The 24456-nt window shown below is 37.7% G+C and overlaps 4 protein-coding genes across 7 annotated transcripts; 1 reads left to right on the forward strand and 3 right to left on the reverse strand.

Moving 5' to 3' along the window:
• Positions 1-3896: 3896 nt before the first annotated feature.
• On the reverse strand, positions 3897-10260 carry LOC132794003 (inositol-3-phosphate synthase). The gene is made up of 4 exons (XM_060804206.1): positions 9883-10260; positions 5047-5745; positions 4280-4990; positions 3897-4213 (listed from the first exon to the last, which is right to left on the reverse strand). Exons 1-4 carry the CDS (start codon positions 10009-10011, stop codon positions 4064-4066), a joined length of 1689 nt encoding a protein of 562 aa, XP_060660189.1. The 5' UTR covers positions 10012-10260; the 3' UTR covers positions 3897-4063.
• On the reverse strand, positions 10171-14822 carry LOC132794002 (WD repeat-containing protein CG11141). Of its 2 annotated transcripts, XM_060804205.1 has the most exons (6): positions 14484-14822; positions 14090-14374; positions 12942-14038; positions 11494-12879; positions 11399-11436; positions 10171-11332 (listed from the first exon to the last, which is right to left on the reverse strand). In XM_060804205.1, the coding sequence occupies exons 1-4, from the start codon at positions 14694-14696 to the stop codon at positions 12363-12365; spliced, it is 2112 nt and encodes a 703-aa protein (XP_060660188.1). In that variant the 5' UTR covers positions 14697-14822; the 3' UTR covers positions 10171-11332; positions 11399-11436; positions 11494-12362. The 2 variants fall into 2 exon arrangements, with proteins under 2 accessions (XP_060660188.1, XP_060660187.1); XM_060804204.1 differs by having other exon boundaries at positions 10171-11436.
• A 260-nt stretch (positions 14823-15082) lies between these two features.
• Positions 15083-17214, forward strand: LOC132794007 (peroxisomal membrane protein PEX13). Of its 2 annotated transcripts, none has more exons than XM_060804210.1 (4): positions 15083-15288; positions 15341-15934; positions 15995-16224; positions 16395-17214. In XM_060804210.1, exons 2-4 carry the CDS (start codon positions 15366-15368, stop codon positions 16817-16819), a joined length of 1224 nt encoding a protein of 407 aa, XP_060660193.1. In that variant the 5' UTR covers positions 15083-15288; positions 15341-15365; the 3' UTR covers positions 16820-17214. The 2 variants fall into 2 exon arrangements, with proteins under 2 accessions (XP_060660193.1, XP_060660192.1); XM_060804209.1 differs by having other exon boundaries at positions 15084-15288; positions 15359-15934.
• A 39-nt stretch (positions 17215-17253) lies between these two features.
• Positions 17254-23323, reverse strand: LOC132794004 (transcription factor Dp). 2 transcript variants are annotated; one of them, XM_060804208.1, is made up of 10 exons: positions 22413-23323; positions 20101-20276; positions 19958-20033; positions 19806-19879; positions 19653-19714; positions 19255-19585; positions 18956-19191; positions 18812-18894; positions 18654-18737; positions 17254-18594 (listed from the first exon to the last, which is right to left on the reverse strand). In XM_060804208.1, the coding sequence occupies exons 1-10, from the start codon at positions 22495-22497 to the stop codon at positions 18413-18415; spliced, it is 1389 nt and encodes a 462-aa protein (XP_060660191.1). In that variant the 5' UTR covers positions 22498-23323; the 3' UTR covers positions 17254-18412. The 2 variants fall into 2 exon arrangements, with proteins under 2 accessions (XP_060660191.1, XP_060660190.1); XM_060804207.1 differs by having other exon boundaries at positions 19958-20036; positions 22413-23322.
• Between the last annotated feature and the right edge of the window lie 1133 nt (positions 23324-24456).

Genomic DNA, 24456 nt, shown 5'->3' on the forward strand with positions numbered 1-24456 from the left:
AATTTTAAAAAATGATTTAATTTTAAAATATACCAAATGTATATACCACAAAATACTAAAAATATATCCAAGACTGTATTTGATATATTTATATAGTACTACATTAAAAATATACCATAGAGTGCTTCTTTCTGTCTGTTACATACATTTCCTGGAGGCACAAAGTTATATTATCCTGTTAATTTTTGGGTAGCGGGTATAAATATAATATATAAAACAAGTAATATATAAAAATATAAATAATACTAAAAATAAATTATATAGACAGCGATATTACTTTTATAATTTAACCGTTTGAAATTCAAAATTAAAAACAGCTGGGGAACTAGTTTCAGTCAGAGTTATAAAAAAAAGACACATTTATCAGCTGCATTCATCGATTGTCTCTTGAATACTTAAACCTATAAGTTATTAATAACAATACAATTCAAACACTTGCAAAACTTGTGTGTGCTATGCCAAAAATTCGCAAATATTTGAATGCTATAGTACACATCGTAGCAGAACTTGTTTATGTATCTTTTAATATTTAGCTGAATTAAACTGCAGTCGATTTCTGAGAAAGCGGAAGACACAGAAGAGACTATTTAAAGAAACTTGATCTGCGAATACATGCGACGCGCATCAGATTTGATGACTCTGAGATCATCAAAAACTAGATTGAATTTAGTCTCTTGAACCGTGTTGAAGAAAGAGAGAAATTTGAAATACTGACATAAAGAGAAGTGCAAAGTTAATTCAAATTTATAAACAAATGTAGTAATCATCGTAAATGCAAAAATAAAAGTATGCACCTTTGCAGGGTATTCTGATGTCATAATTTGCATGCAATTAAAAGTGTATTAACCATGAGAGTTACTCCGCCTGAAACTGTGTCGATTGATTCACTTCTAAGGCATCTGTGATCTAGAGTTCTCGAGTTACTTGCAGCTCTGTGCCACAAAGGTTGCAAGCCGCAAATGGTTCCGTTAGAGTAGAGTAAGTGCAAATCTAGAATGTTTAGCATAAGTTAATTTCAATTAAATATTTACTCGGAATAAGCTTAATACAAACCACGTGTCGAGATTAAAATAAATTTGACCAAAGCGCTTCAAGGCCGCATTAACAAATCTTATGCAGAGGGCATTACGAATTACCTCGATACAGGGGTCAATCGAGTGGGCTGGTCAAAGGACACACGTGTGTGTCAGATATATACTTATATATATACTATATGCTATCTGTGCTTAGTCTTTGACATTTTTGCACGCGAGCAAAAAGTTCCTGTTCCTTGTTGAGCTCGAAATTATGGCAAATCCTTCAAAACGAAATGCGAAATGTGCTTTGGGGGACACACCTTTAGACTGTTTAACGAAATTTATGCTCACACACACACACACACTCTCACACTCACCGATACACTCTCAGGAACTGTCAGACTGACTATTTGACATTGACACGCCAAGCCTTTTTTTCTGTATGTGTGTGTGTGTGTGTGTATTTGTTAGCCGACAGAGTTACACCTTTTGGTCGAGCCTTTGACTCGCATTGTCCAAATAGATACTCCCACTTATAGATACGAATGTATCTATATATCTATAAGTATGTTATGTTGTGCGTATGCAGACAGACAAACAAATAGAGCCCCTTGGTAATTAAATGGTATGATATGCTTTGAAGCATTCAATTAAGTGTCATTGAATTCTCCTGCAAATAGTTCAAAATGCTTAACTCTTGATATTGCCGCTTAATTAATTGTTTCCCAGTGCACTGAAAGAAATACAAATATATATTTCTATGATCTACATATTTGCAAAATAGTTATGAATACATTAGCCAATTAAAAATGATCCATAAAATTATGTTGCAGCCTACAAAGTTCATTAACCGATCTGCTATTCGGTAGCCCAACAAGATGGATCTTTAATTTTTATATTTCTTCATTGAAATTGAATACAACGATATAATTCCAAACACCCACGCTTCAATGTGGCACTTAGTCAAGTCAGCGAATCTTCAACATTGGCATAAACAGAATGTTGCAAGATGCAAAATGCAGCTAATATTTGTAGAGTCACAAAGTCAGCGATTCTTTTAATCGTTACACAGTTACAGATCTTAATTCTCGTATAAACAATAAAGCTGAAATTGTGAACATATCTTATCGAATAACCTTCTATGGAAGTGTAAAAAAAAACAGCGGACAAAACATCGTGAGCTGCAATTTTGAAAGTGTTTAGTGTTATATATAGTCGTGTTTGTAGGTAGACCACTAATTATGGTTGAATATGATGAACTTATCAATCACAAAAGAACGGTTATCAAGGGCTGACTTCGGTCAGCGTATGAGTAACAATCCATTAGCTGATGAGGCCACAACAAACTACGATTGGGGTTCGACTTTACTCACACCTGACATTCCATTACACTTTCCTATAATCCAAACACTTATTGAATTGTTATTAATTGTCTGTTTAATTTGCATTCTTTTGAGAGAAGCCACAAATTTAATAATTTCAGAATAAGATAAGAAATGTTAAGTACACAAAAAAAAGTTGATAAAAAAAATAATAAGAAAAAATTATGATTAATTACAATTTTTCAGAGACAAAACATATTTTTAAGAAATATGATTATTTCAATTCACATAATAATAAACATGTGTGTATATATATGCGCACAATTATACAAATTTTCAGATTAAAATAATTGTTTCTAGTATCGTTGAAACACTTGTAAGCTTCGCCGTATATATTTTTGCTTTTATAGCATCCTAAATTTTTTGTGATTAAATTGGAATTGAAAATTTATCCAAAACCATTCATCCGTATTGTGTAAAAAATAAATAATGTTTTCGCATATGTTCTTTTTCACTTTGATATCTGAGAAATGCTGATATTATTCCTGATTAAAATTTGAGTTGAGTTGAAACACTTGAAAACTTATCACTAAAGATTTTTACTTTAATTTTGTTATGCTTTTATTGGTTTTGAAAATTTACGCAAGACCAACCTTATGCTAAATGCTAAGCAAGAATAATAAGATCCGTCTTTTGTAAAAATAATCTTTTCGCATATGTTATTTTTCTCTTTGATATTAGTCTTTTAATAATAATAATATTTTAACTATACGCTAGAAAATCCAATTCCCAAATATTTTGTATGTTTTGTTTATTTGTAGTATGTGCTTGCTATCTTGCTATGATTAAAATTGGCCAAATAATCGAAAGGCCGCTAAATATGCGAATTTAAATTTTCGTAGCCCACTTTTAGGCTTGTCCTAATATAAACAAAATGCAAATTTAAATATCTATAGTTTAAATTGATTACAGCTGCTTGTAAATTTATATATCAATTCGATTTTTTATAGAAATTAAAAATGTATTAAACGCAGCTGCGTATATTGTTTTCAACAATAATCGTGCAGACTTGATTTTGCGAACAGTCTACATATGATAAAGCGCCATCTACCGCTCGTAGTGTAAAATGCGTTCATCAAGTACCTTCATAACGGAACAGAGAGTATTTCGTATTCGTGTAGCCAAGTAATTATACCAAAACATTTTTGTTTCTGCAACTAAGTGTATGTAAATTTGCTGCCAAAATTTTAAATATTTGTGTACATATTTTGTTCTAGGTACCATATGGGTAAAATACGGTATTGGAATAAAAATAGTGCACACTTGTTAAGCAATCGATCGGCGGGGCAGCCGAGAAATATAATATATAAATATGCGAGCAGATTGATGCGGAACGCGAAATAACATAAGTCAATGCCGAATCGTGTATATTCTTAACAAGTCAATTGCCCACAACATGTGACTCTCCAACTGTATGGGGTTTAAAGTTTATTCGATGTGTACTTGGAGACTGCAATGGCTCTCAAAATGTGACTCCCAAATTGTAGCGCAGACTCAATTTTAGGTGGTTTGAAGTTTATTTGATAAGTGTAACTTAAGATTAGTTTGTAATCTAACAAATACATATATGTATATTCATATATGATATATATGTAAACGTTATATATATAGGATATATATACTACAATTTTCTCATGTAGCATACTGTTCTTTTGCTTAACATCCTTAATGTCCATTCCCATTGGCGGCCAGCTTGGCGGTGCCATTAGTGTGTCCATTGGCCTGCAGCTTCGAGCTGGACTCCACGGCGCAGTTCTGACCGAGCAGCTTGGCCTTCTTCTGTGGCGGCTCATTCGTAATGGTGGAGAAATCAAACTGCAAGGAAATTAAAGAATAAATTAGCTATGCACACCACGAGATAAATGTAGTTTTGTAGCTTACCCGCTGCTCCAAGGTTAGATGGGAGATAGGCGGCAGACCGATGCAGCCACGCAAGATGTTCTCAATGGCGGCACGCTGACGGAACAGCGAGTTGACCACCTGGGAGCCACGTGGCACCAGCGGCGCCTTGCACAGATAGCTGAGCAACGAGAGCACCGGCTTGAAGGGCACCCATGGAGCTGCCTCACGCTCGGCACTGCGCAGCTGGATGCGCGAGCTCAGTTCGGCGAGTACGACCAGATCGAGGATGAGCGGAGTGGCCAGGAGGGAATCCTCGCACGTGTTGTGGATGACCAAGGTGTTGTGGCCACCCATCATGATCTCGGAGGTGTATTCATCCATGGCACGCTTGCTGTCGCGCACATAGGGAACATACTTGATGACGACCACATGGTCGGGATGCTCGTTGGGTGCATACAGCAGATTGTTGGATGCGACCATGTCGTCGACGACATTGCTCTTCGAGATCTCCTTGGAGCGGAATTGCTGCGGTGCCGAGAGATTCTTGCCATCGTTGTTACCCAAATGATTGTAGCTAACAATGGACACAGGCTTAATGCCGGCGCCCACCAGGAAATCAACCAGCACCGACTTGATCTTGGTTTGACCCGACTTGAAGTCATCGCCGGCAATGAAAACCTGCTTCTCCTCCGCCAACTCAATCAGGCCAGGCACAAAAGTGTTTTGCGGCGAGCCATTAATATAAGTACACTGCAAAGAAATGAAAATTTAGAAAAGTGAAGCAATGGAATATTCAAACTACTTACGCCTTCAGCAATGCTGGCCATGGCAAAGATGGTCGATGGCGACACCTCCGGTTTGTTGGCCTGCAGTGAGGCCAGCAGCTCCTTGCTGGTGGCATTCAGACCCGCTTTCACATCGCAGAAGCGTTCCGTATTCGCAGTCCACAACACAATGACAGTCTCGACGCCGCTGCGCTGCTTAAAGTCACGAATATCGCGACGCACTTGCTCGTACTGCTCCAGCTTGGTGCCCTTGATCAGATTATCGGCACGCTCCGATTGATTGGCGGCAATAAAGTCCGGATCGTAGATGGAAGGACGTGGCTTCAACGCCGACAACTGCTCATAGAGCTGCTCCTGGAGTCCCACATCCAGCACCTCGGCACGTCGCATGGCATCGCCCAAATGATAGCCACTGATGTCCCAGCCATCGACAGCAATGTCATTCGGTTCCACCATAGGCAGCAGTTCCTTCATCGGCACATACACATCGCTGCCTGCTTCATCAGAGCCAATGAACACAGTCGACGCCTGGGTGATGGAACCAAACCAATTGGCCTGCTGCACTCCTCCCTTGGTGCGCCACTGCAGCTGGCGACGATTGGCCTCGAGGGCAGCGGTCAGAGTGGAGCCATTGTTGCCACCCCAGCCGACGAGCATGACGCCCAGCTTGGGCACATGGCGACCAGTGCGTATCTTCAGCGACGTCGTCTGCGGGTGCACCTGCAAGTGATAAGAGATAAGAGATAAGTTATAGTTGAGATAAGCAGGAGATGGAGATTAACAAATTTGAAATGTACAGTCGAGTGGGCTCGACTCCTATGTGAAATTATCAACTAATAATTAGATTCCGTTTATCACTATATGAGCCAAATCTCGAATGATTAGAGTCTAATCTATATTTTCTAAATTATTCTTTTGTTGCTTTCGAGCCCTTAACATATTTGGGGAATTGAAGAAAATAATCATTTTAATGTTTATTATCTTAAAGTAATAAAATTGTGAGAAACTTTATAAAATCCGATTATTATTATATTCACCAAGACTCTTAATTTATAGCTGAAAATTATTATTTGTTTCTACATTTTAACTTTTTCAGGACCAATGTTAAAATCAATCAAATTCCATCCGAAACCCAAATTTGAAAGAGTTTAAGTGCCACATGAAGATGATTTTTAAATCTCCATCACTTTTCACAGAGATTTTCCGATTTTCTATTATATATGGGCATTTCTCAAAGTCGCGAACGTACGTTCGTATGAGATAAATTAAAAAAATAAAATCGAAAACAAACGTTTCCTGAAACTTTTTTTTTACTCTTCGATAGCATTTGTTTAGCTCTTTGGTTAGTTTAAATTATGGGGCTTATCGATTTTTAATTTTCATAATATTGTCAAAAAACATGCGGTCGCGAACGTACGCAAAATGGAAGTCGACTTTGGCTTAATACAGTAAAATGCAAAACTCTGCGAATTGAGACGGGATATTTTAAAGAAATAACTTTACTTTTAAAATAGAATCATGTAGCTTTCTATTAAGTCTACTCCCAAGAAAATATCTCCATTTATTTATTTTTAATTTAATTAAGTTCCGGTCGCGAACGTACGGTCGCGAACGTACGATTTTTCCATGTTGTTTTATTTATTAAATTTTTATTTTTACAACTTTTTTTTATTAATAACTTCATATTTCATAAAAACAAACGGATTTAACTCAATTTAAGGTGTCTAATAACATTTAAAAGCAAAAAAAAAATAAATTTTTATTAAATATGAAATATGTATGTACTGAAATTTATTAATAGCAAGAAAAATATGTGTTAAATAATAAGTAATAACAAACAAGTAATAAGTAACTGCAAACGACATAGCTTTCAAAAACAAAAACGAAAAAAAAATTATTTTTTTTTTAATCCATGCGACGCTAGTGAAAATCGACATATGCTTATAGGTAAGGTCGCGAACGTACGCTACTTTGACAATCAATAAAAAAAAGATTGGTTTGAGTAACCCCAACGATTTTTTATATTTAAAATATATATACCAAAATAACTTAACACGCGAAGTTTCATTCACCTGCTTGCACTTAATGGGAAGCAATTACAATAAAATGATGTTTTCGGTCGCGAACGTACGATTTGAACATAGATAAGAAGCAAAATAAAAATAAACAGTTAATTGAACATTTTTTCGCTCACTTTGCATTTTTTATCTTATTATTGGATTGCTATTTAGAGATTTGGTAGAAAAAGAGCAAACATATCATATGTTTTCTTTGTGAAATAATAAAACATAAAAATGCATACAAAAGGAGCTAAAAATGAAAAAATTAAATTTTTTCAGTTTTCATGAAATTTTTTTTAGAAAAACAACTAAGATATGCTATGGATCCATTGTAATATGAAAATTTGGATATTTCTTTATGACATTATACAAAAAAATACTATGAATGTGAAGATTTTTTTTTTCGGTCGTGGTTTACCTTTTTTTGAGAATTGCCCATATACATATAGTTTAATATATTTGAATAATTATTTTTTTCTTTTTCAAACCCTTTTTAACACCCGTCCTCAAGTTAGGTCCTGAAATACAATTACTACATACTATTTAGAGATTACAAAACAATATAATAACATTAAAGTTTATTGTTAATAATGAAATTATCAGGATCGGACTAAAATATGATTATTTTTATAGGTATAGCCCAAAACTCCAGTCTCTAGTTCAAAATTATTATATTTTCCCATTATTTGTACTTGATTGATATATTAATTTGTTTTGAGCAGCGTAGGTAAATTATAATACTTTTAGAAGTATTGGTCAATTAATTTGATGGCTCTAGAATCTACAGTCTAGATCTTGAAAGTCCTTGAGCTCTTTTGACACTGATTTATTAAAGCCATTTAAGCAATGCGTAAAACACATTTAAAGATGGGGTGATGTATCAATTATGAATTCCTGGCCTATGCCAAGAATTAATGAGCTAACCAATATGCTTATCAGGTCAAGATAATTTAGACGTGATGTCTACCCAAGAACAAAAAAAAAAAATCACGCGAATCGTTTATACCCTTCTCGTGATAAGAGCGAAGCGAATACAAAATCAAGATTCTGTCGGCTGATATCGGCGATTTGTCAGCGCAGGTGTTTGACTCTGTGGGGTCTGGGGAGACTGTTCATTAGCTGCCGAATGCTTATAAATATGTATGTTAAGATGATAATATTAATATCAATAATAATTTAAAAACGTGTTGCGAGTCCAAAGTTCACACTTGTTGTTGCCATTTGCCAGCTAGCCGGCCGGCTAATTAGCATATTCGCATGTGAACAAATTTAAATTAGAAATATCGTACGATTGCTTTAGTTGATCACAATACTATAAACTTTCTTTGTATCGCGAGCTGTCTGAAAACTTATGCAATCCCAAAAGAAATATCAGCCGAAACTTGTTTGCTTAGAAACAACAGGCAGACACATATGGCCATAATGATCCAGCTTGTGGTTCTGATTACCAATTACTGTTAACAGCTGCTGAATACGTTAAAAAAACAGAAGCAACGTATGTAGATTGTGAATACTCTCTAGCAGATATAGTAGTATTTTTATTCTGCCCATTCCATATTATAATTTCTTCTTTTTGAAGATCAAATAATATTTACTTTCTCAATATTATTTTCTTTTTAGTTGTATAATACAATCATTGAAATATCTGCAGATAAAATAATAAATTCTAGATTTAAAAAAAAAATAATATTATGAAATTAATAATTAACTCTTCAAACTAAAGCTATTAACTGTTAACAAAAGTAGTATTGTTTTTAATTTGACAAGATGAAAGTAGTTTTATTGATACTCTAAACCTGGCTTGGCTTAAAATAGCTCTCTAAGTCCAATTTGCATTTCTAGTTTTTATAGATAATGACTTTGACTTATCAACAATTTAATAAAATTAACATTTTATTAAAGTAAGAAAGGATTATCACTCCCCTACTAAGTTGTTTACTTTTTGCTTATTAATGCATCTGAGCAATTGCTCTCAAACTGTAGCCAAAGCTTATATGTTTGCAAACCAATAATCTAAGAGCATCAATTCCGTTTTCTCTTTGCAGAAAATTACCCTTATGAATTGCAGGCAGTTCGCTCTTTGGCCTATCAGCTGGCATGTCGGCGGCCATAACATTGACCTTGAACATGGGAAGTGCATCAAGTGTCTCTAACAGTGGAAGCGACAGAGCGGTAAACAGAGACACACAGTTTGTATTTACAAACAGAATGCATGTCGTTTATAAACAGAACTTGGCTGATTAGCTAACATATCGAATGTGTGGACAAACAAAATGCGAGACAATTTCACTGCAATTCATAACAAAATTAAAAATGCGAATGACGCCTGCGCATTATCGAAAGGGAAACACGCCACCAAAAAATGGAATGGGGAGCGTATTTACCTACTGTGTGTGTGTGCATGGCGGACATGCATGTGTATTGGTGTTCATAATTGGACATGGGCAAATATCACGCTTACGCGGCTAATGCTTTATCAGCTGTTTTTGGGAAAATGTATATGAGAATCAATAAAATTGAGGACGTCACCCGCACCATTTTTCCCTTTCATTGGATTACAATAAATTTGAGGCGCTGTCAGCCCATATCTATATGTTGTCTATATGATGATGACTATATCAATATTGACTGTGCATCGGCACATCTGCTAATCAATGGAAAGTTTTAGGGCACATACGTGTCCCTTAAAATACTGGACTGTACTTTCCCACAACACTTCCAGTTTGATCCTCCAACGAAAGCTCATCGCCGCATATATCGATTATGTGATAGTAGTAAATGCTGGTCAAAAACTTACCTGAATTTGGCCGCCGGCACTGCGTTTAACATGCGAAGTTTGATAATCGTAGTCCGTCTCAATGTACTCATCGTCCACGTGTACTTTGGGTGAGATGACTTCCAGCGTTGAGTTCTTTGTGGGCTTCATTTTCAGCACAAAAATACGATACGATTTAGCTTTGTTGGAATGGAATACTTTTTGCGTTTTGAAACAATTCAATCAATTACTGCCCAACACTTTATGTTTATAATTTATCGCTGCTTTTTGTTTTGGACAGGAATTTTCTGCCTCCCTCACTAATTGTAGTTGTTTTTTTTTTGTGCTTTTGCCGTTGCTGATTTTGACGCGAATTTTCGGTCTAAGAAATTCTGGGATCCGTGCAAAGCAAAAGTTCACCGTCTAATGAGAACAAGAGCGCATTGCGACGCGCTTTTATTTGCCGCGATGCCATGCCATTTCTCTACGGCACTCTTTGTTCTGTCAAGAGAAACACGCCAATTGCCGGCTTTGTCGTACAGAAAGCGTTCCTCTCCCACACAAAGAGAGCACGTACGCTAACTTGGATGCATGTGCGAGCGTGTGTGTGTTTTCATTTCAAATTTCAGTTGAGTCCAGAAAAAAGTTATCACAACAGATCGCCGCATAAAACGGTTTTGAATTTTGGCAAAAGTAAATATTTACGAATCCACAAAAAGAAACAACACATAAAATTAGCAACAACATTGTGAGCTACGAAAATTATGAATATCCAATTAGGCAGACCTGTTGCTCTTCGCGCGTTGTCTGCCAATAGATAAATCAAACGTTCGTTCCCCAGGCATTGTTCACGGAACCACTAATGAACTGCTAAGATTGTGAACTTTTTGAAAGTTTTGAACCATTAAACTTCTTAAGGGAAATATTCGCTTTTCACACACACATTTGAATGTTTGAAATTACATGGCGAGTACAAAACCTAGCAGTATTTGCCATGGACCTGTTAATGCTTGAATAATGCGGACAGAACAGGAGGGACTGAAATGAATTGAAGCATTATTACATAGAAATTTTCCTTGTTTTCTCAAAGTGATATCTTGAAGCTCGTGAGCAGAAGCTCTTCATTCATTCTAAGTACAAAGTGTATAGACATAATTTCAATTTCAATCATTGGCTCGGTTTCGTGGTGGAAAATTTTAAGCGCGTAAATTTATTTGTTATGATTTGAATGCTCAAATGCGAGTGTCATTTTATTTTTCTATTAACTAACGCTACCTCGCTCATTTTTCAAGGTTGTCAATCATACTAGCTTTAACTTTCAAAGTTGTGCTCCTAGAAATTTCTAGATGCGTCCCATTAAAGTGCATGCAAAAACTTTCCATCATTGCAGTCAATTGACCGCAGAGAGCAGCTCTCAAATTACAATTTGTTCATCAATATGGTATGAATAGGCTGGGCTTTGAAGAGAGAGGGTAGAAATGCTTTAATACATCTATAAATTATCGTAAAAGTTATGTATTAGATAATGCTCCATGGAACGATTCATTGGGTTCTTCACCTCGATCTTCACTTCCATATATGTATATGTTAATATACCTTTAATGAAATTTAATATATCGTTGCTCTTTATTTCATTAAAATATTCAAGCATACCTTTAATTATTGACTATTAAGCTAGTCCTTTGCCAAAATTGATTTAATAGCTATTAAAAAAAATGTTTACAATTCCGAATTGTTTTTATTATTTTTGATTACATTTAATAAAAATCGAATTTCTTAAAGCTAATACAAGATTTTGAATTTATTGACTGGTTTTCAATTTTCCACTACACTCCCTTGAAAAGTTCATTCCTAATTTGAAATTATATTCGCTCACTAGTCTTACTTAATATTAAGCATGTCTTTCAGAGCTCACTACATTAATCTTTCAATTGACATGCATGGGATTTTTGTAGGCGTCTCGTTTCCCTCACATGCAGCAATATCGTGGATAACAATTATGCACATGATCGTCACTTTCGCCAAGTCATGCGAATATAATCAGTAAGAAATTCGTTTCCTGCGTCTGAGTTTGATGTGTGTATTGTATATTATTTTTATTGGATTATGTAAAAGGGTCTTAGACTTACAATCAGTTATTTTAAAAAGCAATATACATGTCACAGATGCTCTAAGGCCTTAAAAAAATAAAATGTTTGCAACTTATAATAATCAAATTACGTTTCACAGATGCTCTTAAATGCAATGACTTAAGTTTGATTCTTTAAGACTAATTTACATTTTAGTAAAATTGTATATATATGTAGATCTTTTGTACAATAAGCTTTAATTTAACAACATTAACACATGATAATCACAATTTGAAGCACACAACATAGAATCAAAAATACTATAGTTTAAAACCAATTAAAAGAGAACGAATTAAAATTAATACCACCAATTAAACGTGCAAAACTTGTAAGCGTTAATATAAACTTTCAACTCTATGCTGAACTAAATAAACATAAAATACTGGTCTGGGTTTAATTATCCAGGAATTCCCATTCACTAGATGAATTCGAATCAGCTGTTGGCGGTGCCGCCTCCTTTTTGAATGGATCGCCAGCGCAACGGAAATCAGGCAGAAAACTTGTGTATTTCTGATCGGATTGATCGTTGCATTTTGGTTGAGATTTCACGAATTTTAAGGGAGCCACCGAGGCCTTTGAGGTGCTTGCACAAATGCCATCCACAGGCTGCCCGGTACTGTAATCTTCAGCATCGTCAATTGCGGCTTTTTTGCGTGGCGTTGTCTGCACACTGGTCGTCTCAAGCCTGGAGGGATAACAGTTGATCAACGATGTAGTTGTCTGTGGCGTAAGCTTAGAGCGTAGCTCCTCCTCATTGACTGGAGCCAAATGCACTTCCGGTAAATCCAATTCGGCTGCCAAACTTTTGGCCTTTTCCGCAATGGTTTTCTGCAATGTGGTTGGAGTCAACGCATCCGGCAGATGCTGTATAAACGCGGCTTTAATATCCATTGGAGAAACCAATCCATTGCTGTTGAAAATAATATGCCAATAAGTAAAACAATTCCTACTTAATTCATAATTAAAGCTTACTTCTCCATTTGGCAGTAACTGGCTTCCATGAGAGTTGCCGCACTGGTCAGAGGCAATCTGCGTTCGTGTGTCTCTTGTCCGATTTCCACGATTCCTCCGACAACAGCATTTTGTTTGCCCACCGAAATTTTACGCTTCTTGTGGCTCGTTGTGCCGCTGGTGTGCAAAATGGATTGATCAAAGTCCATCTCACCGATCCGCTGAAAGATTTCCAAGCGACGATTTTGCTGGGTCAATGGAGACTCAACGGCCAGCTCGATAGGCACATTCAAGTCCAATTTTTCTATGGCCGGCAATTCAAAGCACTCCTCAGCGCTATTTAACGTTGGCTCCATTTCCACTGGTGATTCTAGTTCCAGCTTAGAATAGGGTGAAGCACCCATCATTGGCAACGGTGGCGGCATCATTGGATTGAATATAACCTTGGCCGATTTATTCGGAGGCTCCGGCATTGGAGCTAAGCGTAGCAACGAACGCTCGCCTTCTAGCACAAATATTTCCTTGCCGCAAACACAGAAATCCAGAATCTTACGAAAGCCACTAGCTGAGGCCTCAACTCTCAAGCGTTCCAGATTAAGTATGTACAATGTGGCATCGTCATGGGTGACTAGCAGCGCATCCCGGCCATCGTATAAATTAATTTCACGAAAGTTTCTACTGGCCACAAAGGCATCGTTGCTACCGCTAGCAACAGCTGCATCAGTGCCATTTGATAGATGGCTGCGTTGCTTAGGATTCAGCAATGGAATCTCCCAAGCGGGATTCTTTAACACCGCCTCGTTAAAGATAATCGTCTTGGCAACATTTCCAAGGGCATCGGCTACCCAAAAACGTAGTCCTGGTCGTCCGCAAATGATTTGTGGCACATTATCTGTTGTCGTTGACGTTGTCGATGGTTTTAGGAATACTCCACCGCAGTCGATAAGTTGTTTGCGATCCTTTTTGCCCACTTGGGTGATTTGCCACTTATTGGTCTGCACATCGCGTCGACAGACTATGCAGCGATAAAGTGTGGCCACCAACAAATAACTTTGATATACGCTAAGCTGTACAATCTCATAAGCTTCACTGAGTATCTCCAAGGATTTACTTTGATGCTGTAGAAATATGACTAAGATTATAATGTAAATAAAATCTACTTTGCTTACCGTCTGATAATCAAATTCCGTGAGGACAACAACGCCTTGTCGGTCACCCGAATACAACTTCATGCCATTCTTGGACCACTCACAGCAGCTGACTACACAACGGTGTAAATCCCGAATCGTATAGCGTTCAATGGGCTTACTGCGTGTGCAAGGCGCAACCAAGTCCAAGTCCGGTGGCAGCTCCTTTTGAATTTGAAAAACGCTAACTTGACCGTTAGCACTGCCAGCTGCCACCATGTATTCCACTGAGTTTACTATCTTTACGCACGTTATACGTGTAGATACCTATACGGGTATTGGAAGGGGAAGCACACAAAACGAAACGGAATGATTTGTTAGCACGCAAAGCTAAGAACGTGAGTCATAGTTCTATATAGTGACCAACTGTGCTTACCTCTGCTTTGAGTTTCTGCATTTCACCGGACCGACGATTATACCAGAAGACAATACCCGCGTCGCTACCCAAAGCGAGGAAGTCTTCGATGGCATTAACGCAGGTAATATTTAGGTTTGAGGGAAAGAAACCCCGCCGTGCTGCTGGTATAAGCTCCATTACTTCGGTAAGTGGCGCCCATTCTCTTAGGCACATCTCTTTGCTATTGGCCATTTTAGCCAGATTTTACTACAATATTAAATTAAAAATAATGACTGAAAGTTTGTTTACGCCTGCCGCCCCTTAAACCACAAAACTTGTAAACTGAGTTTGTTTATATATTCGATACCTTTGGCAGCTCAATAATAAGTTGCTGGGTTGCCACCTTTTCCAATTATTGACTGTCGACTGAAATAAGCATTTGTTTTGCATAAAGGAATATATCACATAAATTATTACATTTTTAATAGCTTACCCCAAAATACGTTATACAATTTAAATACAATTTTTGCCAACATTATCCGTTAATTTAAATTTTTCTATATAAGATATCGATAATTATTGAGTCGATGTACGATTGTGTTGTTTTTTTTATAATCGGTATTGTCGCGTATCGAAATAATAAGAGTCGCCTTGTGAATCGATAATTGATCGAACGACGGAGAAAAAGTTGTTAAAAACGCTACTGTTGTTTTTAATAATATTAATATTATTAAACTACACCAGTGCTAAAGTAAAACCTGAGTTTATTCAACCCTCCAGTCAACAGTTAAGCGAGTAAAATAAACAAACAAATCAACAAGGCCCAGTAAATTGACGTGCACAGGTACGAATAACTTAACATTATTTCAACTGGGCCAAAGTTCATTAAATTACAGATTCTTTTTATTGTGCAGCAACAACATGGGCGACAACAATAATCTTCGAAGTGCCGTTATAAACGAGTCACCCATACTGAGCACACCGTACGGCAATGTGAGGTCACTTCCAGCCCCTCCCCCAGTGCCACAGTCCCCCTTCCAACAGCAGAGTTCCTACGGTTATGGGGGAGGTTACGGAAATCCTGGTGGATATGGAATGGGATTTGGCAGCTATAATACGGGTGGATTGGGCGGTTTTGGAGCTGGCTATGGCGGTGGCTATGGAGGATATGGTAGCATGGCAGGATTAGGTGGCTTTGGCGGTGGCTACGGCGGCTACAACCGATTTGGTGGAATGAACGCCAGTGATCCAGAGCAACGATTCATCCAAATGGCCGAGGCCAGTTCGCGTCCAGCTTTTCAAAGCATCGAATCGTTGGTGTCTGCCATTGCAAACATTGCATCCATGCTGGACTCCACATTCTTTGCGTTAACAAGTTCCTTTCGTGCCATTCTCGGCGTTGCCGCCAACTTTGGCCGACTACGCAGCGTTTTCTCACAATTCTGGGCATCTTTTGCCATCTTCCGTGGCTTAAATTGGATTTACAGAAAGTAAGTCCTATGCAATGATACTTTAAAAAGTTTTATGATAATGAGAAACTGCTTTCACAGAATTCTCTACTGGCTGCGCTTGTCCAACATGGACCCTTCATCAGCTGCATTTAAGAAGGCCTTTGCCGAAGCTCTCAATGATAAGAGTGGACAACAAGGCAATGGGCCACACGTGCCACGCAAAGGCACATCCCCTTGGCCAGTGCTGGCTTTCATTAGCTTCATCTTTACGGCTCCTTATCTGATCATGAAGTTGCTGGGCACAGTTACGAATACGGCGCAGGAAGAAGGTTTGTATGCTTGCGAACATTGAACGCCTGGTTTATCTTATCACAGCACTTTGAACTGACCCAGCTCATCCAGATATAGCTGAGGCTAGATAAGCCAAACGCGTTTGCATTTTTATTCTTATTGTTATTGTTTTGCTTTACCTTCATTTGTAATCGTTCAATCCAATTAGCTCGCAACCCCGCAAAGTGGACCGCACCGATTCAGACACAAGCTGTTTACGATTTTCAAGCTCGCAATGAAGGCGAGTTGTCGTTGCGTGCCGGCCAAACAATTCAAGTGGCTCCCCGCGAGATTCAACAGACTCTGCAGCTGCTCAACTCGGGCTGGGCATTGGCCTCCACAAACGGACAGACCTCAGGCATAGTACCAATCAACTATGTGAAATCCCCACAGCAACTGCGGCAGGAACGACAGGAGATCAACACAAAGCCAATGCAACCACAACCTGAACTGATGAATCTTTCTGCAAATGCATTCCCTAATCCGCCCTTTGAACAGCAAATGAACTATGACTTTAGTTTAGCTGCCCAGCAACAGCAGCCGTTGGGTCCGCCATCGACGGCAGCAACGATCCTCGACGAAGGTTTTGCCTAAAGCCCTTTCACAAAGTAATCTTAAGCCAAAGGAAATCGTATATACCTTAATATAAGTCAAACAGTCCGTATTGATTGAAACGTGGTGACTTTTGTACTGTTATTTACCCTCATCTTTATTTAATATTTAAGTTTCTGATATTTCCGAGTTGCTATCGAAATGGGGCATACATTCCGGGTGCACGCAAACCTTTCCACCCATTACCGAATTTTAATGAAAAATACAGTTTACTGTGTGCAAATTGCAAAGCCATAATGTCGCGAATTTGTCCTCAATGCTAATAAATTATTTCAAAACCGAAATGCATACACATTTTTTATTCTAAATTCCCTCTCCCAATGAAGTGCGTTCAAATTTTACTTTTTTTAAATCATATTATACAATATGTATTCACTTTATTACCTATATTTACTTGGATTTTTGTTTGTTGTATGTTTTATCCGTTTTGTATTTGCTCTTTGTCGGTAATCCCATTTTCAAAATGAAATATGTATTTTAAATTTATTACACAACTACTTGCTCGACTCTTAAATGTACATTTTTGTCACTTTCTACTAATTTGTTTTTCTTTACTTTGTTTCCATATGAAGTAATTTCAATATTATATAAATATAAATTCTAGAATTTATATCGATGCATTTTAATAGTTGTTATTACTAAATAGGTAGGTTGATTATTTTTGCATTTATTTGTAGGTATGTATATGTATGTTTGTATATATATATAGAGCTTTTTATATAAATATATTTGTTTTTTTCTAACTGAACGATTTCTTGAGAATTTCATTTCATTTTTGAAAAGGTGAAACAACGGGTTTTTTTTTAGTCATATATAGTATTAAACTTAAGTCGTGGTTAATATTAGGCAAATTAACATATTTCATATGCATTTCGTCTACAGTTTGAACTGCAGCGTTTGTCGCTCTAAAAATATTTGCATTCTTTATTGCTGTCATTTTTTCAAGATTTGGTGTGTACAGTACAGAATAGAATTCTTAATGTTTGCTGCAACGTTGCATTTACAACATTCAAGATGAACATTTTAAGAGAACATTTGTTTGTTTACATCTTTTGCATTTTGTTGACGGAGCAATCGTGTTAACAACTAAAAAAGAAGACTTTTGTTTGTTTTGTATATTTTCACTAAAATACAATGGTTTTGTAGCTTAAGTAGAACATTAATTTAAATTGTTTTGCGCTTAAAAATTAACTTCAAAAATACAAACGCCATGAATACATATATATATGGCAATATACATATGCGCATATATATAGTATTAAATATTTTATACTTATGTATATATAGTTTAATCAAGTCTCATTGAGAAACAAACATAATCGAAAGCTGTGTAATGCTTGTGTGTGTGTGTGTTTAAAAAACGACAAATGAAAGAAATGTGCCAATCTAACCGAATGGGCGTGGCAATCCCAACAAAGCGTTAATAAAAGTGAAACTAAATGTATCCTCTGCGTAGCCGCTGTTGACATCCCCAGCATCCGCGTTGGAACCCGCCGCCCATGACCACGACATGTCCGCATCATAATCAACATCCGCATCATCATCATCATCATCCGCGTCACGATAATCATCAGCTCAATCGATGTCATCCTCGAGCTCATCATCGTCCAACTCCAATTTGTATTCGACATCGGTGGTATGCTGCGAGTTTTGTACAAAGCTTTGAGACTCATTGTTTGATTCGAGGTACGAATTGTAGTCGTTGTCTTCGCCATCTGAATCGTACAGCGGATCTATTACCTTGCCAGTCCCGTAGGCTATAACGATGATTTCAGTTACATTCAAAAATTCGTTAATTAATAACTGCAATTCTCACCTTCAACATATTTGCCCATATTTGGAGGCACCCAGGCCTTGATGCGTTCAATATTCTCTGCCGTGCATTCGCCCTTATCCAAACCTGTAAGACAAATGCCGAAATTTAAATTAAATCTACTGAGAATAACAAAATATATATGTATAATTATATCGTACCCAGCGGGAGTCCCATACGCTTCAAGACCGCGATGTCATCGTGCATTTCGAATGCGTTGTCGAACTTAAATATGTATTCGGATCTACAAAAGAATTCAAGAGTTTATTATCAAAGTAGAAACAGCTGTCGAATTGTCCACATACTTGTCGTTGGTAACACTGCAATTGATCTTGGTCGATTTGTGCGTATTCACAATGATGAACGGCAGCTGAATGGATGAATTTGGAGATGGCACCACACCTTGGCTCTCGGCCCGTTTGTTTCGCTCCACAAGACCCTTGAACGCCACATTCTGTAAGACCAGTTCACGCAATGTTTCTTGTTTTTTCTTGATGATTTCGCGGCGTCTATTGTTTTCTTCCTCTAGAGCCAGAAATTGCTATGATGTAAACAAACACAATTAAAATATAGTATGAAATAAATGAATGGGGAGAAGCTGTACCTCGGCTGAGTTGGCAGGCAAGCCAATCCAACGTATTTCCTTTTTGTCTTTGGAAATGACATTGATTGCCATCAGTACGTTGAGTGCATCGTAGACACGACGCCGGATATTCTTTTGATCACAGTTGGTATCATATGAATTCTTCAGTTCCTCGTTAACCAAATCATCCGCAACTTCATTGTAGGTGGTCTTGCCCTTCTCCTGCACCTTCTCGCACACCTTCATCGAAAAGTGACGCAGACCTTTGCCCGCCTTATCTGGCTTTCGTTTCCTTTGCACGGATGATGAAGAGGCGGACATTGTGTGCATGGGACTGCTCTGTATGGAGTGCCTACAACAAAATAATGAGGAAATCTATTAAATTTCACTATTAAATCTTCTACAATTCCACAACTTACAGTTTCGATTTCATTTTCATGGCATTATTTGGTGTATACTTCTCATATCTCGCACTCTTTATCTGCAATTTCAAATATAAATACAAAAATGATTACAATAGATTCTTTCGAGAATCGAGAGCACGCATGCTTGCTGTCTATCTGTTTGCTTACCCCATCGTTCATGTCTCCTCCCCCTCCAGCAGCGCCGCTTTTCTGGGCTGACACAGCTGTGGCATATGAAGCATCTGCGTTACCCAAAAAAATACAATCAAACAAAGTAATTAATTTAAATATGAATATAATGTTTGTTATTATTGTCTTACTTTCGTTTTTTGGAATTGTAATATAGCTGCGGTCTTGTAGTCGTATAAATTGTCCCTGATTCTGATTCGTTGTGCTCTGCTATAGTTCAAGATATAATTAGATAACTACGATATTACGTCTATTTATCATCAATTTAACTTACCGTCTGACTGAAGGCGCCCATGCGACCCACATTACCAATACCACTGCCAGAATTGTTGCCTCCACCTCCCCCACCATTACGGGCCGAGCTGCTGGGGAAAACCACGCTAGACTTTGGATGATCCATGTTTTGCATTTGCTTCACTTGCACCGGCTTTAACATTTTAGCAATTTGTCCTGCAAATGGCGTTTATTTTCATTACTTCATTGTGCAGTTTAATTACATCGGAAAATCGCCTCCACGTGTTGTCACGGCAAGGCTTAAGGCCGACTGAACCCAGCAAGTCTCGTCATAAACAAAACCCCAAAGAAAGACGAACGAATTATTGTGTGCATGTGTAAGTACGATTTTCATGCTTGAAAGTTCTACTGGGTTGCTTCAATTGAAATGCATACACGCACACACACACAAAGTCGTACATGCATGCATGCAGCGCAGTCGCCGTCTCTGTCGGGCTTTGCTGTTGGTGGGAAACGAAAGCGTAGCGCGCAAAACAAAAAAGCAATAACAACAGCAGCAGCAACGCGTGGAGCGCAATGCTTGACATGGGGTGGGTGCGAATGGCCAAAATGTGCTCGTCTGGCAAGGATGCACATATATTATTATTACAAAGTGGCAACTACGCGCACGTGATCATCACGCGTTCCACCCCCACATTTCATTTCAATTCATTTGTATGTTTGTGGATAGAAAGCAACCTATTCGATATGTATCGCGATCTTGCTGCTCATAATAAATACAACCCTGTTGTGGAACCGGCTTTTCTCTAAGCAATTATTTGAGGAGGATTTTTACATTTTTTTCAAATGTATGCTAATCATTCACCTGCTGCTTAAACATTTGCATAATTATTACATTACGACAAGCTGACCAAATAAGATACACTGGTGTTGTGTATGCAAATAAGTATATTTATGTTTATAACAGGAAAACCGCAAACCAAAAAAAAAGGGTCCAACAAAACTAAAAATATCAACTAATAGCACACACACACATTACTGCCACACACTCACACACCTACAAATGAGTCAGAGCCTAACTGCTGTCAAACATGCTCTGCAGTCAGCCTTGCAGGCCGGTTAGCCGGTCTGCTGTCGACGTTGACGTCGCCGCTGCTCACTCATTCATACAAACAGCACACGCTCACACACACACGCGCATATCGTTCGTCTGTAAGATGGTCAACAGAGCGGCAATAACAACAAAACAGCTCTGTCGGCGCCGACGTCAGCTGCGCAGCCGCTGCTACACATGTTTGGTGTTTGCCCATTTTGGGCTTTAACTTTTTTTTCTATCTACACGAACGTTCCGCTGTGTGCGTGTGTATGTGAGAGTTTGTGATGTATCTGTGATTGTGCACGCTTAAGTATATGTGTGTGTGTGTGCCCAGCTTTTTGTAACACATTGCAAAATGTCACGCAGTTTTCGTTATTCTACTTCGCCAGTGTATTAGCCACACTTTGATAGGTTTTATATCATATTCAAATTAATGATTTATTATGGACAAGAATCAAAAATATGCGCATTTGACATCGGCTGAGCTGGCAGAGCAATGGCAGCGCTGCTATCAGCTGTTTGAGGATAAAAAACGAAGAAGAAGCGAAACAGTATTATCGAAGTAGAAGTATCTTGTAGATGTACTCGACGAATACTGTATGAAATATTTGTAAGTGTGAGCGTGTGTATGTACGCTGCCGGGCAGCAGCGACAACAGCCACGCCGACGTTCGCCCAGTTGGCGCTCTGTCAACCACACAAACACACACATGCTTGAATGCACAAATACATGCGCATTTATAAATATATGTGTCTGTAGGTTTAAGTGTGAATGTATATATTGGCAGCAAGCAGCAGCAGAGCAGAGAGCAAGCAGAGCAGACAAGAGCAACCGATTTTACTTGATTTTATTTTGTATTATTTGTTTTTTGACGTGTTGCTGTGTAGTCGTAGTCGTAGTAGTCGTCGTTGTTGTTGTTGTTGTTTTTGCTGTTGCTGCCGATGGTTTGCCTCGGCGTTGTGTGCGCGCTTAAAGCGTATTAAGCGATAAATATTGTATGTAAAAGGAAACCGAAAAAAGAAAAAGATGGCGTTTACGCGCCAGTGTTGTTCGAGCATGCAAGTTAGTAGTAGCTCTCCCCCTTACGCCCCCATTATACTTCTATTGTAAATGCACACACTCACACATACCTATGACATTTGTGTGTGACCAAGCAGCGATAAAAATAAAAATATGTATGTTACGCATTCATTAACTCAAAAATTGGCTATTGTACGTAGCATCTGGCCACCTGCCCCACACTTCATTCCACTTACCGTGTTCATCCTGAAAGAAATAGTTGACTTCTTCTGTCTTAATCGAGCTGCTCGTTTGATTTGTGGCCGAGGAGTTATGCGCCATTTTCAGTCGTCCCGACCTGTTATTGATACCACTGTATGCTGTATACTCTCTTTTTATTTTTTATCGAGACAGGTGTATTGACGTCGACGTTGTTGCTGCAAGGTGCCCCGCACCCTCAACTCCAGCACAGGTAACAAAAAGGCACCTACTACGACTACCTTTTTTTCTGATACTATTGTTGCTGTTCCTCTTGTTGTTGTTGTGATTGCGCTTCTTTGGGGGGAAAAAACGCACACTTAGACGCCGCCAAAAGTCTCACGTAGCCGCAACGTGTATGTGTATTTATGTATCTGTGTGTATGCAAGTGCACATGTATTTGTGTGTGGCGCGGCCTACGATTTTATTCCGTATTTTTTCGGTGCACAATTTGTAACACGTGTATTAATTATTCTTTGCACAACACTTCACAACAAATCTATTCAGATTTGGGGGTACTTGCATTTGCTGACTCGTTATTCCAAAGGGCATATTTTGTATTATAGGCAAGTGAAAAATTTTTTGGATATTGTTCCGAGTCAAAATGGCGAGCGCATTTTTTGTTTCCAGCAGCAGCAGCGCATTTTTTTCATGTCACACACACACGAAACGAAATTAATGCGGGTTTTCAATCGCGTTTTTCGTGCACTTAAAATGTGGCGATTTTCATGTACTTTTTTGCAAAAGGATCGAGAAATTTTCCTCTTTCTGATGCACTGTTTGAAATAAAATTGTTTTTCGTTTTAATCGCTGCACGATATGCATAAAATTTCCATCCAAGTCGTAGGTTTTTTCGACGACGACGAAGACAACGACTACGAAAACGACCAGCGTACGGGTGCGAGCGAAATGGCAGACACCGCGTTTATCAGCTGATTGGTCGGCGCGCCAAATTTACGCATCAATCGTATGCAGTGCTGTATAACGCCAGAGGGTAGCGGCACATAAAATTGTTATATTAATAATTGTTAGCGCCAATAACAAAATAGATAATAGATAATGTTCTTGAATACTTGAAATAAGATCTTTAAATTAGCTTTTAAATACTTTAAAAGACTACATTGAAAGTTCATTATAAAAAGTTCATTTAAAAAGTCATGGTAAATAGTTGTTGTTATACATTATTTTATTTTTTTTTTTAATTAATATTAATCTTAACTTTTCAATTTAATTGTATATTTTGTCATTCTAGTTTTTATAGTCAAATACTTACTTACTTTGTTTCTCACTATTACTCTATAATAGTATTGAGCTCACTTCATCGATAGCCTGAAACCCATTAATGAATGGTTGATCTATACGTCGTTATCCAGAACTGGACAAAAATGTAAACAAACAATGGCTGTTATCGTTGCCTCATCTGAATCTCAACATGGCACCAATATTGCAACACATCTGTTACTGTGGACAATATAACAGTTTATCGATAACTTGAATAAATTAAACTAGTTCATGGGCCCTTACAACTACATCACGAACACATTAATAGTTGTTTTGCTTAAATTTTATATAAATAAATTGAGAAGCAAATGCTTTAATCATTTGACTGCTTTAGGCATAGGGATTTTTAGAAAGTAAAGTTCCGTTAAAATATTTGTGGTTTATGGGGGCAAGTTTTCCGAAATAGAAAAAAGGATGATCATTTAAAATATTTAAATTTCTTTAAACGGCATAATATTTTTGTTTGTGCTTTATAAAAATACTGAAGACAAACAAAGTGCTCTCGCTGTATGTTTGAACCGTTTTTCTTTCGATTTCGTATCTTTTCGTCAATTGGAATTTTAACAGACGTCTGATTTGTAGTAAGAATATTCTTTAATAACACCAAAAAGGTTCAGGAATTAGTTTAATATTAATTTAATTTTTTATGAAGGCAGAAAAAAATTGATGCGCAGATGGTCAGATGGTATTTTAATATTATTTGGCTGCAAAAAACATCGCAGGTAAGAAAAATCGATGTTTTAAAACAGTTTAGAATACATC

Source organism: Drosophila nasuta, chromosome 3, assembly GCF_023558535.2.
Source record: "Drosophila nasuta strain 15112-1781.00 chromosome 3, ASM2355853v1, whole genome shotgun sequence".
NCBI classification, from domain to species: domain Eukaryota; kingdom Metazoa; phylum Arthropoda; class Insecta; order Diptera; family Drosophilidae; genus Drosophila; species Drosophila nasuta.